Genomic DNA, 16,079 nt, shown 5'->3' with positions numbered 1-16,079 from the left:
TGAACGGAGCAAAGTACAGAGAGATCCTTGATAAAAACCTGCTCCAAAGCGCTGAGGACCTCAGACTGGGGCAAAGGTACACCTTCCAACAGGACAACAACCCTAAGCACACAGCCAAGACCACGCAGAAGTGGCTTCAGGACAAGTCTCAATGTCCTTGAGTGGCCCAGCCAGAACCCGGACAAACCCAATCGAACATCTCTGGAGAGACCTGAAAATAGCTGTTCCCTATCCAACCTGACAGAGCTTGAGAGGATCTGCAGAGAAGAATGGGAGAAAATCCCCAAATACAGATGTGCCGAGCTTGTAGCGTCATACCCAAGAAGAGTCGATGCTGTAATCGCTGCCAAAGGTGCTTCAACAAATTACTGAGTAAAGCAGGGGTGTCAAACGTCCGGCCCGCAAACGGGTTTAATCCGGCCCGCGAGATGATTGAAAAAATAAATAAATAAATAAATAAATAAATAAAAATTGTTAAGTATAAAAATGCGCTGCAATTTTTCAATAAAATAAACTGCTGTTCCAATTGCGTCCACTGGATGGCGCAATAGCAATTGTGTTAAGCAAACAAACTGTTTATACCGGGGCAGAGCAAGTAGGTCAAGCACGTGCAGCCAATGAGCTACTTTGTTTTGCCCGCGATATTTATTACGGCTTCTACTTTTAACATTATGTGCTTTGGCACACTCATTGCCCCAATATGTCTCTGTCAAAAAAGAGAAAAGTGGACGCAGAGTGTTCCAAGAAAAATGGTCATCCTATTTATTCACGGAATTGAATGGGAAAGCTGTATGTTTGGTGTGTTCAGAGCATGTTGCAGTGCTGAAAGAATATAACCTTCGTCGCCACTATGTGAGTCTTCATGCCGACAAATATGACAACTTTCAAGGACAGCGGAGATGAGAGAAGGTGAATGAACTGTTGGCGGGTCTGAAGAAACAGCAGTCTGTGTTTACTCACAGCCGAGACATCAGTGACGCTGCAGTGAAAGCTAGCTACCTCATTGCTAATGAAATCGCAGTGGCTTCAAAACCATTTAGTGAGGGTGAATTTGTAAAAACATGCATGATGAAGGCAGCGGAGATTGTGTGCCCTGAAAAGCGGCAGGCTTTTGCAAATATCAGCCTGACAAGAAACATAGTTGCAGACAGGATTTCCGATCTTTCAGTGGATTTGGACAGCCAGTTGAAGCAAAAAGTAAAGTCATTTATTGCGTTTTCGGTTGCAATTGATGAAAGCACGGACATTACAGATGTTGCACAACTGGCCATTTTCATCCGCGGAGTTGATGACACATTGACCGTCACCGAGGAGTTCGTGGAGTTGGTGCCGGTGACAGATACAACGACAGCAGCTGATATTTTTACCGCACTCGTCGGCGCGCTGGACAGGGTCGGAGTGGACTGGTCCCGCGCTGTCAGCCTGGCTACAGATGGTGCGCCCTCAATGATCGGGGAAAAAAACAAGCGTTGTGACAAAGTTCAGAGAGAAAGTGCAATCTGCAAATGGAGGACGTGATTTTTTGACTTTTCACTGTATTTTGCACCAGGAGGCTTTGTGTTGCAAGTCATTAAAGATGGATAACGTCATGAAGGTGGTCATCCAAACTGTTAATTTCATCCGATCCAGAAGCCTGAATCACCGTCAGTTTGACAGCCTTCTCAGAGAGAAAGACCACATCTATGGCCTGCCATACCACACTAAGGTAAGATGGTTAAGCCGAGGTGCTGTGCTGAGGCGTTTCTTTGATTTACGAGAAGAAATTGAACAGTTCATGGAAGAAAAGGGCAAACCAGTGTTAGAATTTCATTCCGCAGAATGGATGCAGGACCTTGCATTTATGGTGGATGTTACAGAGCACCTGAATAACTTGAACAAACAGCTGCAAGGGCGCAACAAAGTTGTCACGCAGTATTATGACAGCATACGTTCTTTCAAGTTGAAGCTGTCATTGTGGGAGACGCAACTTGCCGGTGGTGATGCAGCTCACTTCCCCTGTCTGAAAAAATGTGTGCGCGACCCAACATGTGGCAGACATGAAGCGGTTCAAAGATAAAATAACGGGACTGTTACGGGAGTTTGAGCAACGCTTTCAGATTTATGTTTATATAGTTTTATGTTGATGTGCTATTGTTTTTAATTGATTTTATTTTATTTGTATATTTAACCTATTCTTGACTCTGTGGTTCTTGCACTTGTTTGGGGAACAGGATTTCATTATTTTTATCTACATTTCTGCCTGAGAAATGACACCCTGATATAGTTCTGTGATCTGTGAAACAGTTCTGTTAATCACTGAGGCATTGTGTGTTCTTTGTCCTCAGAACTTTCAAATAACTTGAGGTGTTTTATGATTAATAGTGATGTTGTGCTTTTGGACACTGTCCTCAGGCTCCAGCTTTATGTTTATATGTTTTTATGTTGATGTACTATTGTTTTTAATTGATTTTATTTTATTTGTATATTTAACCTATTCTTGACTCTGTGGTTCTTGCACTTGTTTGGGGAACAGGATTTCATTATTTTTATCTACATTTCTGCCTGAGAAATGACACCCTGATATAGTTCTGTGATCTGTGAAACAGTTCTGTTAATCACTGAGGCATTGTGTGTTTGTGTGTTCTTTTTCTTTAGAATTTTCAAATAAACTTGACGTGTTTTATGATTAATAGTGATGTTGTGCTTGTACTATTTTGGACACACTGTCCTCAGGCTCCAGCTTTATGTTGTATGTTGATCGTATTAAAACAAAGAAAACAATCTGAAGTTGTTGTTTTTAAGTTATATATATACCATGATTTTTCCGGTCCGGCCCACTTGGGAATAGATTTTCCTCCATGTGGCCCCTGAGCTAAAATGAGTTTGACACCACTGGAGTAAAGGGTCTGAATACTTATGTAAATGTGATGTTTTTTTTTTCTTTGCAAAAAAATCTAAAAACCTGTTTTTGCTTCATCATTATGGGATATTGTGTGTAGATTGATTGTGTGTAGATTATTTTTTAAAATCAATTTTAGAATAAGGCTGTAACGTAACAAAATGTGGAAAAAGTCAAGAGGTCTGAATACTTTCCGAATGCACTGTAACTGTGTTATGAAGCTGTAGTGTACATTTTTTGTCATTTAGCAGATGCACTTATCCAGATCTAGGGTTAAGTGCCTTGCTCAAAGGCACATCGACAGATTTTTCACCTAGTCGGCTCGAAGTTTCGAACTAGCAACCTTTCGGTTACTGGCCCAGCTCTCCTCACCGCTAGCTGCCTACCTAATGTGTAGCTGTAGTGTAGTATGTAACTGAGCCTACCTGTGAATGGATCTATGGTGTTACCAAGCACTGAGTCCATGGCGTTTTCTACTGGTTGGAGCAAAGTGTCAATGAAGGAAAAGCTGAACATGGGACAAATGGCTGCATCTCTAGCTGCCTGCTCCTCCTCCTGTTTCTTTAGCCGCTCTGCCTCCTTCTTCTCCGCGTCCACCTTCGCTTTCTCCTCCTTTTTCTTTGCCATCTCAACTGCCTTGATCGCATCCGCTTCTGCTTTTTTTATCGCGTCCTCCTCTGCTTTTATCCTCTCTGCCTCCTTCTTTCTCAGGTAGTCTGGTTTCCTCAACACCGGGGCTATAGAGAACAAGCAGAAATCATTATGAATGATATGAGTGGTATGGAATAGCAGATTAGTTTATAATTATATAGTCTAACATTTGGGCTTTATCATTGAGAACATCAGGCCTTCTAAATTCTAACATGGACCATATGTATTGAAGTATAATATATTATACATACACTATGATACATATACTGTACATTATTAGACAACCGGAAACTAATAAAAAACTAAAGTGATTGATTGATTGATTGACATGTCTTTCTCATTGACACAACAACATCTGTGTACAGTAGGTCCACTTACTGATAGGGGGGCTGATTTCAGGTGTGGTAGTGTAGGGGTCAATGACTCTCTCTTTGTAGATATTTGTCCGGTCTCTTAACCGTTTGACAATGTCCCGGATTGTGTCGTCTGCATACCTGTTGTACACCACCGGGGGAGGTGGAGGAGGGGGCTGCTCTTCACTGCGTCAAGAGACAAGAGGACAAATTGTGCAACAGAGTTCTGATTAATTCAAATAATCAGAAGAAGAACATGATTTGTTTCCAAATAAAAGTGGGATGAATGTTATGGCATGTTCCTTAAATAGATATTGCATGTAAGGGAAGTCCGGACCGGGTGGTGCGATTTTTATTATTGCTTAACAATTTTTTTTGAGTGCTACCGGCTACATCGGTCTGCTAATACACAGTGGCGACCCGTCATTCAGGGTAGGTGTAGAGCCACACCTGTTTTGAGCCCCCCTGTTTAGATAAAAAATATACACTACCGGTCAAAAGTTTCAGAACACCTACTCATTCAAGGGTTTTTCTTTATTTGTACTATTTTCTACATTGTAGAATAATAGTGAAGACATCATAACTATAAAATAACACATATGGAATCATGTAGTAACCAAAAAAGTGTTAAACAAATCAAAATATATTTTATATTTGAGATTCTTCAAATAGCCACCCTTTGCTTTGATGACAGCTTTGCACACTCTTGACATTCTCTCAACCTGCTTCATGAGGTAGTCATCTGGAATGCATTTCAATTAACAGGTGTGCCTTCTTAAAAGTTAATTTGTGGTATTTCTTTCCTTCTTAATGTGTGTAAGCCAATCAGTTGTGTCGTGACAAGGTAGGGGGGGTATACAGAAGATAGCCCTATTTGGTAAATGACCAAGTCCATATTATGGCAAGAACAGCTCAAATAAGCAAAGAGAAACGACAGTCCATCATTACTTTAAGACATGAAGGTCAGTCAATACGGAACATTTCAAGAACTTTGAAAGTTTCTTCAAGTGCAGTCGCAAAAACCATCAAGCGCTATGATGAAACTGGCTCTCATGAGGACCGCCACAGGAATGGAAGACCCAAAGTTACCTCTGCTGCAGAGGATAAGTTCATTAGCGTTACCAACCTCAGAAATTGCAGCCCAAATAAATGCTTCACAGAGTTCAAGTAACAGACACATCTCAACATCAACTGTTCAGAGGGGACTGCGTGAATCAGGCCTTCATGGTCGAATTGCTGCAGCGAAACCACTACTAAAGGACACCAATAATAAGAAGAGACCTGCTTGGGCCAAGAAACACGAGCAATGGACATTAGACCGGTGGAAATGTGTCCTTTGGTCTGGAGTCCAAATTTGAGATTTCTGGTTCCAACCGCCGTGTCTTTGTGAGACGCGGTGTGGGTGAACGGATGATCTCCGCATGTGTAGTTCCCACCATAAAGCATGGAGGAGGAGGTGTTATGGTGTGGGGGTGCTTTGCTGGGGACACTGTCTGTGATTTATTTGGAATTCAAGGCACACTTAACCAGCATGGCTACCACAGCATTCTGCAGCGATACGCCATCCCATCTGGTTTGGGCTTAGTGAGACTATCATTTGTTTTTCAACAGGACAATGACCCAACACACCTCCAGGCGGTGTAAGGGCTATTTTACCAAGAAGGAGAGTGATGGTGTGCTGCATCAGATGACCTGGCCTCCACAATCCCCCGACCTCAACCAAATTGAGATGGTTTGGGATGAGTCGGACCGCAGAGTGAAGGAAAAGCATATGTGGGAACTCCTTCAAGACTGTTGGAAAAGCATTCCAGGTGAAGCTGGTTGAGAGAATGCCAAGAGTGTGCAAAGCTGTCATCAAGGCAAAGGGTGGCTATTTGAAGAATCTCAAATATAAAATATATTTTGATTTTGATTTCTTTAACACTTTTTTGGTTACTACATGATTCCATGTATTATTTCATAGTTTTGATGTCTTCACTATTATTCTACAATGTAAAAATTAAGAAAACCCCTTGAATGAGTAGGTGTATCCAAACTTTTGACTGGTAGTGTATATAATTTTTTTCCTCGCAGAAAAACTTGGGGGGCCAAATAAAACCACCCCTGGGCCAAATTCAGTTGGGGAACCCGGACCGACAATATGGTCTTAGACAGGGCCTAGATTTGATCCTGGGTGCACAGAGCTGCATTGGCTACATTCAAATAACTCCTCGTAATCATTATGGTTGTGTTTACAAAGTCAGCCCAATTCTGATCTTTTGCAACTAATTGGTCTTATAACAAATCAGATCTTTTGCCAATAATTGGGCAAAAGAACAGAATTGAGCTGCCTGTGTAAACCCAGTGGGACCACCATGTCTGTGTTGTCCATGGGGACCTATTGAATCATACTCAGCACAGCAGCATACCTCCCACCTGCCCACTTAGTACTAGGAACAAAATAATCTCTCTCTCTCTGCGCACTGGAGGTAATCCTGGTGCTAGTGATTAGTTGGTTACACAGTCATTGCCAGGTGTGCCAGGAAACTAAGTATATTTTCCTTCTGTACTGTATGTCCTTAATATACTCTGAGAGGATGCTGTATTTACACTGGACTGGTATTCACTTTTTATCTGTCCCTTTTTAATTTACTGCAGTGGGCTAAATCAGGGTCACACAGAGTATTTATTGGTATTGTTAAACAATCTACTTTTAAACAAAAGTATACACATCACATACATGGTTATGGTCTTTAAAAAAAGAAGACACATGTACCATGTCAGATATAGAGTTGAAATGTATTACATTTTGAGTTTGCATCCCAATATTACACTTTATATACATCACAGAAGACTGAAATAAAACAAAACCGTCTGACATAGAAACAGCTGATTTTCAGCAGATTTTTTGAAATAATGTTTATTAATTATGAAATTATTAAAGATATTATTATCATTCCACCCATGAGGCCACTAGAGGCCGCTTTGGTCATTCCACTGCAGGAAAGGGCTACGATGGCTCTTATAAGAATACTATACCAGATGAAGCATTTAAGAAAACACACACATTAAGAGGTATGGAGCTTACTGCTCTGTACAGCCAGAAATAGAAGCAGGTGGGATTTCCGTTCTGTTTTTATCTGGTTGTACCTCAACAAGGAAATAGGATTTCAGCACAAGTCACACCCACTGTATGTAAAGTCAGCCTATACAGAAGCCAAATACAGAATACAAGTTATCTCAATCAAGACCAGTGACTATTTCCCTGTAAAACATAGCCTACTTCCTTGAAGTAAGAAATTAGCTACAGTACAGAGAGAAAGCAAAGAAACCCTTTGCAAATAAAACGTACACGTGAACTACCGCCACCCATCCTCTGACCTTCTTAAGTCACAAATACCCGTAATCCCATAATCTTATTCAGCTACTTTGGGAGTCACAAGCTGCAAGTCATTCTGTAGTGTGGAGGGAAAACATCCATCGCTAAGCAGCTGCCTGCAGCCATAATATAGGCCTACATTGCACTATTAGTCTGTTTGGAGTCTTGCTTATGTTGTCCTTAGTACAGTAACATGTAGACTATTGTCTTCCCACAAGCCACAGCCACTGCAGTTGTGGGAAGAGACTAGTCTACATGTTACTGTGCTGTGTAAGGACAACACATGTATAAGCTTTTTACACCTGTTGTATTCGGCACGTGTCAAATAAAATTTGACTTGATTTGATTTGTTTTAGCTACATGGAAGACACTTAGATCTCTTTAACGAAACACTGAAGAGATTGAACAGAAACTACTTGCTCTCTGGCTACCAAACTATTATTAACACATCTCATCTCAGTAGATGAACAGCCCCACTATGAACTCTCTCTCACCCCCCATGTTCTCCCCTATCTCTTTAACTGGCTAAACTAATAGCCCATGGACACAGTTCACAGCCAGGTGTGATTGATGTTCTTACCCTTCAGCCCCCTCAGTGGGTTTGTCCCCTTCTGCAGGTGCAGGTGCAGGTGCAGGTGCAGGTGTAGGTGCAGGTGCTGGGGCAGCGGCCGGGGCTGGAGCAGGAGCTGGGGCAGGAGCAGAAGCTGGGGCAGGATCTATGGGTAGTGTACAAAATATAATATGAGCAAGTGGACCGTGTAGAACCTGAGTAGAGACTAAAACTTAAGAACATACAATGAGTATACCAATGTCCTATGGGTGGTGGACCATTGTTGATACACACGTGAAACTGTTGCGCATGAAAAACCCAGCAGCGTTGCAGTTCTTGACACACTCAAACTGGTGCGGCTGGCACCTACTAACCCTGTTCAAAGGCACTTACATATTTTGCCTTTCCCATTCACCCTCTGAATGGCACACATACACAATCCATGTCTCAATTGTTGGGTCATTGTCCAGTTGAAAAACAAATTATAGTCCCACTAAGCCCAAACCAGATGGGATGGCGTATCGCTGCAGAATGCTGTGGTAGCCATGCTTGTTAAGTGTTCCTTGAATTCTAAATAAATCACAGACAGTGTCACCAGCAAAGCACCCCCACACCAGAATACCTCCTCCTCCATGCTTTACGGTGGGAACTACACATGCGGAGATCATCTGTTCACCCACACCACGTCTCACAAAGACACGGCGGTTTGAACCAAAAATCTCCAATTTGGACTCCAGACCAAAGGACAAATTTCCACCGCTCGTGTTTCTTGGCCCAAGCAGGTCTCTTCTTCTTATTGGTGTCCTTTAGTAGTGGTTTCTTTGCAGCAATTCGACCATGAAGGCCTGATTCACGCAGTCCCCTCTGAACAGTTGATGTTGAGATGTGTCTGTTACTTGAACTCTGTGAAGCATTTATTTGGGCTGCAATTTCTGAGGCTGGTAACTCTAATGAACTTATCCTCTGCAACAGAGGTAACTCCGGGTCTTCCATTCCTGTGGCGGTCCTCATGAGAGCCAGTTTCATCATAGTGCTTGATGGTTTTTGCGACTGCACTTGAAGAAACTTTCAAAGTTCTTGAAATGTTCCGTATTGACTGACCTTCATGTCTTAAAGTAATGATGGACTGTTGTTTCTCTTTGCTTATTTGAGCTGTTCTTGCCATAATATGGACTTGGTCATTTACCAAATAGGGCTTTCTTCTGTATACCACCCCTACCTTGTCACAACACAACTGATTGGCTCAAACGCATTAAGAAGGAAATAAATTCCACAAATTAACTTTTAAGAAGGCACACCTGTTAATTGAAATGCATTCCAGGTGAGTACCTCATGAAGCTGGTTGAGAGAATGCCAAGAGTGTGCAAAGCTGTCATCAAGGCAAAGGGTGGCTATTTGAAGAGTCTCAAATATAAAATATATTTTGATTTGTTAAACTTTTTTTTGGTTACTACATGATTCCATATGTGTTATTTCATAGTGTTGATGTCTTCACTATTATTCAACAATGTAAAAAATAGTAAAAATAAAGAAAAACCCTTGAATGAGTAGGTGTGTCCAAACTTTTGACTGGTAGTGTATATCTCCTGGAGTTAGATTGTCTACGACAGAAATCCATAGACAAGAGGATAGAATGAGACTTTGTTGATGTTGTGGCTGCAACATTTATGGGTGTGTGTCAAAGGGTACGCCACAGCCAAAACACCAACAATGAAAAGTCTTAATTCTGTCCCCTTGTGTTTGAGTATTATATGGCAAAAACTGAGCAGGTTTAATATCATATAGAAGGAAGAGAAAATTCTAGATGAAAACAAACAAACAAACTTACCTGCTGGTTTAGCCTCCTCCTTCTTAGGTTCTTCCTCTTTCTTCTCATCTTCCTGTGAACACAACACTGTTACCTCACTGAAAACAATGGCCCATATTCACCAACAGACTTAGAGTAGGACTGCTGATCTAGGATCAGATTCCCCCTCTTATTCATTATCACCTGAAAGGCAAAACTGATCCTAGGTCAGCACTCCTACTCTTAGATATGGTCCAATGAGACATGAAGACAGGTGCCCATAAGCACTGGCGTGACGCAGTTTCTCTGGACCCCTGCAAGGTCAGAGTCCCCCACCCCCTCCCTAAAATAAAAAAAAATTGAATGCCTCAGCCAAACAGCCAATCACAAAGTTTAGACTACCGATCGCTGTCCATGGTGTTGAAATTTTGACATGTCTGTGCGGCTGCCTATCGAATCGATAACAGGCTTTCTGTGGTGTCAGAGCACGTAGACTATAGTTTTGTTTTAGCTAATGGATACAATGTTATTGGTAGGCCTATTTGGTCATCATTTTCTCATGTTAAGCCTAACATTTGGCAATAATATATTTACTTGTTCAGTAATTTATAGTTGGAAATTCAAACATTGCAGATTGTACAATTTACAGTGGGGGGAAAAAAGTATTTAGTCAGCCACCAATTGTGCAAGTTCTCCCACTTAAAAATATGAGAGAGGCCTGTAATTTTCATCATAGGTACACGTCAACTATGACAGACAAAATGAGAAAAAAAAATCCAGAAAATCACATTGTAGGATTTTTAATGAATTTATTTGCAAATTATGGTGGAAAATAAGTATTTGGTCAACAACAAAAGTTTCTCAATACTTTGTTATATACCCTTTGTTGGCAATGACACAGGTCAAACGTTTTCTGTAAGTCTTCACAAGGTTTTCACACACTGTTGCTGGTATTTTGGCCCATTCCTCCATGCAGATCTCCTCTAGAGCAGTGATGTTTTGGGTCTGTCGCTGGGCAACACGGACTTTCAACTCCCTCCAAAGATTTTCTATGGGGTTGAGAGAAATTACAGGTCTGTGAGAGCCAGAAATCTTGCTTGTTTGTAGGTGACCAAATACTTATTTTCCAACATATAATTTGCAAATAAATTCATTCATGTACCTATGATGAAAATTACAGGCCTCTCTCATCTTTTTAAGTGGGAGAACTTGCACAATTGGTGGCTGACTAAATACTTTTTTCCCCCACTGTATGTGCTTTCTTGAGCAGGGGGACCTTGCGGGCGCTGCAGGATTTCAGTCCTTCAGTCCATTTCAGTCCATCTTGCATGGAGCCCCAGGCCGAGGGAGATTGACAGTTCTTTTGTGTTTCTTCCATTTGCGAATAATCGCACCAACTGTTGTCACCTTCTTACCAAGCTGCTTGGCGATGGTCTTGTAGCTCATTCCAGCCTTGTGTAGGTCTACAATCTTGTCCCTGACATCCTTGGAGAGCTCTTTGGTCTTGGCCATGGTGGCGAGTTGGCAATCTGATTGATTGATTGCTTCTGTGGACAGGTGTCTTTTATACAGGTAACAAGATGAGATTAGGAGCACTCCCTTTAAGAGTGTGCTCCTAATCTCAGATCGTTACCTGTATAAAAGACACCTGGGAGCCAGAAATCTTTCTGATTGAGAGCGGGTCAAATACTTATTTCCCTCATTAAAATGCAAATCAATTTATAACATTTTTTACATGCGTTTTTCTGGATTTTTTTGTTGTTATTCTGTCTCGCACTGTTCAGATAAACCTACCATTAAAATTATAGACTGATCATTTCTTTGTCAGTGGGCAAACGTACAAAATCAGCAGGGGATCAAATACTTTTTTCCCTCACTGTATGTCTCCATAAGCTTGGCACATCTAGCCACTGGGATTTTTGCCCATTCTTCAAGACAAAACTGCTCCAGATCCTTCAAGTTGGATGGGTTCCGCTGGTGTACAGCAATCTTTAAGTCATACAACAGATTCTCAATTGGATTGAGGTCTGGGCTTTGACTAGGCCATTCCAAGACATTTAAATGTTTCCCTTTAAACCACTCAATTGTTGCTTTAGCAGTATGCTTAGGGTCATTGTCCTGCTGGAAGGGGAACCTCCGACCCAGTCTCAAATCTCTGGAAGACTGAAACAGGTTTCCCTCAAGAATTTCCCTGTATTTAGCACCATCCTTCAATTCTGACCAGTTTCCTAGTCCCTGCCGATGAAAACATCCCCACAGCATGATGCTGCCACCACCATGCTTCACTGTGGGGATGGTGTTCTCGGGGTGATGAGAGGTGTTGGGTTTGCGCCAGACATATCGTTTTCCTTGATGGCCAAAAAGCTCAATTTTAGTCTCATCTAACCAGATTATCTTCTTCCATATGTTTGGGGAGTCTCCCACATGCCTTTTGGCGAACACCAAACGTTTTTGCTTATTTATTTTTTTAAGCAATGGCTTTTTTATGGCCACTCTTCCGTAAAGCCCAGCTCTGTTATCTTTGGACTCTTTGTTGCCTCTCTGATTAATGCCCTCCTTGCCTGGTCCGTGAGTTTTGGTGGGCGGCCCTCTCTTGGTAGGTTTGTTGTGGTGCCATATTCTTTCAATTTTTTTAATAATGGATTTAATGGTGCTCTGTGGGATGTTCAAAGTTTCTGATATTTTTTTATAACCCAACCCTGATCTGTACTTCTCCACAACTTTGTCCCTGACCTGTTTGGAGAGCTCCTTGGTCTTCATGGTGCCGCTTGCTTGGTGGTGCCCCTTGCTTAGTGGTGTTGCAGACTCTGGGGCCTTTCAGAACAGGTGTATATATACTGAGATCATGTGACAGATCATGTGACACTTAGATTGCACACAGGTCAAATCAAATCAAATGTTATTGGCCACATGCGCCGAATACAACAGGTGCAGACATTACAGTGAAATGCTTACTCACAGCCCTTAACCAACAGTGCATTTATTTTTAATAAAAAAGTAGAATAAAACAAAAAAGTGTTGATGAAAAAAAGAGCAGAAGTAAAATAAAATAGCAGTAGGGAGGCTATATATACAGGGGGGTACCCTGTATATATATTTAACTAATTATGTGACTTCTGAAGGTAATTGGTTGCACCAGATCTTATTTAGGGGCTTCATAGCAAAGGACATGAATACATGCACCACTTTTCCGTTATTTATTTTTTAGAATTTTTTGAAACAAGTTATTTTTTTCATTTCACTTCACCAATTTGGACTATTTTGTGTATGCCCATTACATGAAATCCAAATACAAATCGATGTAAATTACAGGTTGTAATGCAACAAAATTGGAAAAACGCCAAGGGGGGTGAATATTTAGCTGCTATTTAAAAAACCTTTTATAAAAATTACACATCAAATAGCCTAACAATGAGGAAAAAAGTAGTCGGCTTTATTAGATACTATTTATTGTTGAACTCAGCAGGTTTTGTCTGGCTAATAGCCTACACAAAATGGCTGCAAAGGTAAATTAAATCCAACTTGAGATACTGGTCTTCTGAAGTCCTCCTGAGACATTGTGCATTATAATGTCCCAGAGCTTCCTATACAGCTAATCTCTTTCCATAACGTGTTGAGGCCTGCAATTAAGGAGAATGAGAGGCTCAATTAAAGATGTTACAGAACTGCTGAATTTGAATCAGCACTCCCTTCTGCCCAGTTTCCCTGATGTTGCTACGGCAATCAAACTGATTTTAAGCATCCCTGTAACTGTTGCTTCTGCGGAGAGATCATTTTCTAAACTAAAACTCATAAAAAACTACCTAAGAAGCATTAGGCTTTTGGTCTGATATGTGCTTTTGAACACCTGAGTAAGCTCCGCTCATTGCACTGGCGCTGTAGCCTTGACCTAGGTATTTGTTCACGATATCCCCTTACTTTCAATCAGTCCAATCATTTATCTTTAAAGGCCTGAGGCTTTTTGACCAGTCACATTCTTGAAGCCCAAGAAGCAAACACTTACCTTTCTAGTACATATGGAAATTAAAATGGTTTATTAACTACTTTTTGGAGGGTTAATGTCAAAATTATTTATTACTTATTTTTTTTATATAGACATCGATGACAGGCGCATGGGCCCCCAGAGCTCTTGGGCCCCCCCGCCTTGCGAGGGCTGCGGGGGTGTCTGGTACACCAGTAGCCATAATAATAATAATATGCCATTTAGCAGACGCTTTTATCCAAAGCGACTTACAGTCATGCGTGCATACATTTTCTTTGTGTATGGGTGGTCCCGGGGATCGAACCCACTACCCTGGCGTTACAAGTGCCGTGCTCTACCAGCTGAGCTACAGAGAACCACAAGTATGATGCTGTGGAAACAGTCAAGTGTATCACAGCTCACATAATCAAACTATTATTTTTCGGAGGGCTTGGGTTCTTCATTCAGTGCCCAGAATGTACTTGGAGGGAGGGGGTGGAATCCATGTTGGAAATAAGGTGTATGAAAACTCATGGCTTGTAGATATTACATCTGTCTGACTCCAAAGTGAGCACTTCCTCACTTTGGTGTCTCTGATAGATTCATGGCTTTGTCTTATTAACAAACATCTTAATCATATCCTAAGAAAAGGATGATCCAATCATTAATCAGTGAAAATCCTCTCTGTCTTTCATACATGAACTCCCTCCTCCTCATCAATAACAAACACTTTCTTTCCAGACTGAGAAGGCCAATTACCCAGGCCACTGACGGCCGAAACGTTACAATTTTAACTTTAACTAGATAAATAATAAATAATTTAATTGTGAGCGAGAGTCACACATATTCCTTTCAAACTCCATTATGATGTTTGGTTACACCTTATCTCATGTTGGTTGACAACTTCTTCTCCTCTCCAAAGGCCAATTACTCAGCCTGAAACCGAGGCTATAAGTGCTTCTCTACTCTAGTGCCAGGCTATACTGTTGATAGGAGGTATTTGAGATAGGCTGGGCTCTGAAGCATTGAAGCCAAGCTGTTTCAACCTGAAGCTTTCCCTGATCTGACTGACTCAGCTGTCATGGTTTGCTGTCTAGTCAATCTCACCATCTCATGAGTCACTGCCCAGTGTCCCCATCCAGTGTCACAATCACTGAGAGATACTGTTGAATCTAACATCCGTTTAGAACATGACATTTTGTCCACTTTAAAGGGGCAATCTGGGATTCAAACAACAACAGAGTGGTACCCCGCCACTTTTTTGGTAAACAGCAAGCATTACTCAATATAAAGACAATATCGTTTTGAGCAATTTGTCATGGGATAAGGTTAATTAGTCATACTGTATGTTGACTGTATATATGTCAACCATATTATATTACATTTTTAGGGCCATTTAATCCTGTGTACAGTTTAAGACATTCAGAAACAATCCTAAACAATAAATATAAAATAAAAAAAATACACATTTACATACATCAGTAACAGCCAGTCATTATACTAAAGTCCCACAATATCTATATAATCAGTGGTAATAATATAGGCAGTGTTTATTCAACCGCTCGAAAATTAATTAATTTCTACCCCTATGCCTAAGTATTTGTCCTGCCGGCAAACACTTTCAATGATATATCCTGCTGTAGTGTTTTGGAAAGATAGGCGATGCCTTACCTTGGCTGGAGGTGCTGGGGCAGGAGCAGGAGCAGGAGCTGGTGCAGGGGCAGGGGCAGGAGCCGTGGCAGGAGCAGCAGCGGCATCCGGCTTCGGAGGTGGCTCGGGCACCGAGAACAGTGCTTTGAGCTTGCCAAACATGGTGGTTGTTGGGCTAGTGGGCAGTGTGGGCGAAAGGGAACCTGGCGAGCCTATCCAGGGTTACAGATCTGATCCTTAGACTCTCTCCTCTGTCTTACCAACTGTCTAACCCTGAACGCCTGACAGTCGGAACGACAGCTTGCCTCATGTAATTAATCTCCAGTTCCATGAATTCCCTCATAGGAACTCCCCCTCTCCTCTTCGCTCTTCTCCGCTCTTCCTATGGGATGGGTCAACAAAGAGCAGCTACCACTGCCACCTATGGCTGCTTCACATCCCCAACACTCTTCCTGTGACGTTGGACTGTTTGGTAAATATACTGTGTTGAATGAGCAGCAACTGTACTGTAGGAGGCCATTTTGTTTCTTGTCCATGGCTGCAGCAAGCTTGGCAGTTAGTTTGGATAATTGATCATTAATTCAAATCAATTAATTGATAAATCAGAAAAGTCCAGGAGTTGATCAACAAACTTCAAATAGGTTCAACACCAGATTTGGGTACATTTGTGTACATTTCTTAATACACAATAGTAAAGTGGCAACAGAAGAATTGCACTGTGACTCTTAGGTAGGGGCTAAACTCAGCTATGTTAAAGTGACTATAGTATCTGGGTTATTCTTAGCTTCGCTGGCTACTGAGTGTTAAGGCTGGGGACAGATACAGAAAGGAGACCACTTACTTAATTAAACATCACAATGTCCCGCCCCTTTCCTGGCTAAGACTTCACAAT

The 16,079-nt window shown here is 41.5% G+C and overlaps 1 protein-coding gene across 1 annotated transcript in view; it reads right to left on the bottom strand.

Moving 5' to 3' along the window:
* LOC121549931 (cyclic nucleotide-gated cation channel beta-3-like) overlaps positions 1–15,654 on the bottom strand; it is a 37,437-nt gene extending 21,783 nt beyond the window's left edge. The window contains exons 1-5 of the mRNA XM_041861922.2: positions 15,209–15,654; positions 9,619–9,670; positions 7,821–7,956; positions 3,908–4,068; positions 3,304–3,615 (exon numbers count right to left, since the gene is read on the bottom strand). Of these exons, the coding sequence (XP_041717856.2) occupies positions 3,304–3,615; positions 3,908–4,068; positions 7,821–7,956; positions 9,619–9,670; positions 15,209–15,349 (802 nt within the window). The 5' untranslated portion in view covers positions 15,350–15,654. The remainder of the gene's footprint in view (positions 1–3,303; positions 3,616–3,907; positions 4,069–7,820; positions 7,957–9,618; positions 9,671–15,208) is intronic.
* Positions 15,655–16,079: the final 425 nt, after the last annotated feature.

Source organism: Coregonus clupeaformis, chromosome 34, assembly GCF_020615455.1.
Source record: "Coregonus clupeaformis isolate EN_2021a chromosome 34, ASM2061545v1, whole genome shotgun sequence".
In the NCBI taxonomy this organism is placed as follows: Eukaryota; Metazoa; Chordata; class Actinopteri; order Salmoniformes; family Salmonidae; genus Coregonus; species Coregonus clupeaformis.
Note: the sequence above shows the minus strand (reverse complement) of the source record. Positions and strands in the feature narration are given on the sequence as shown.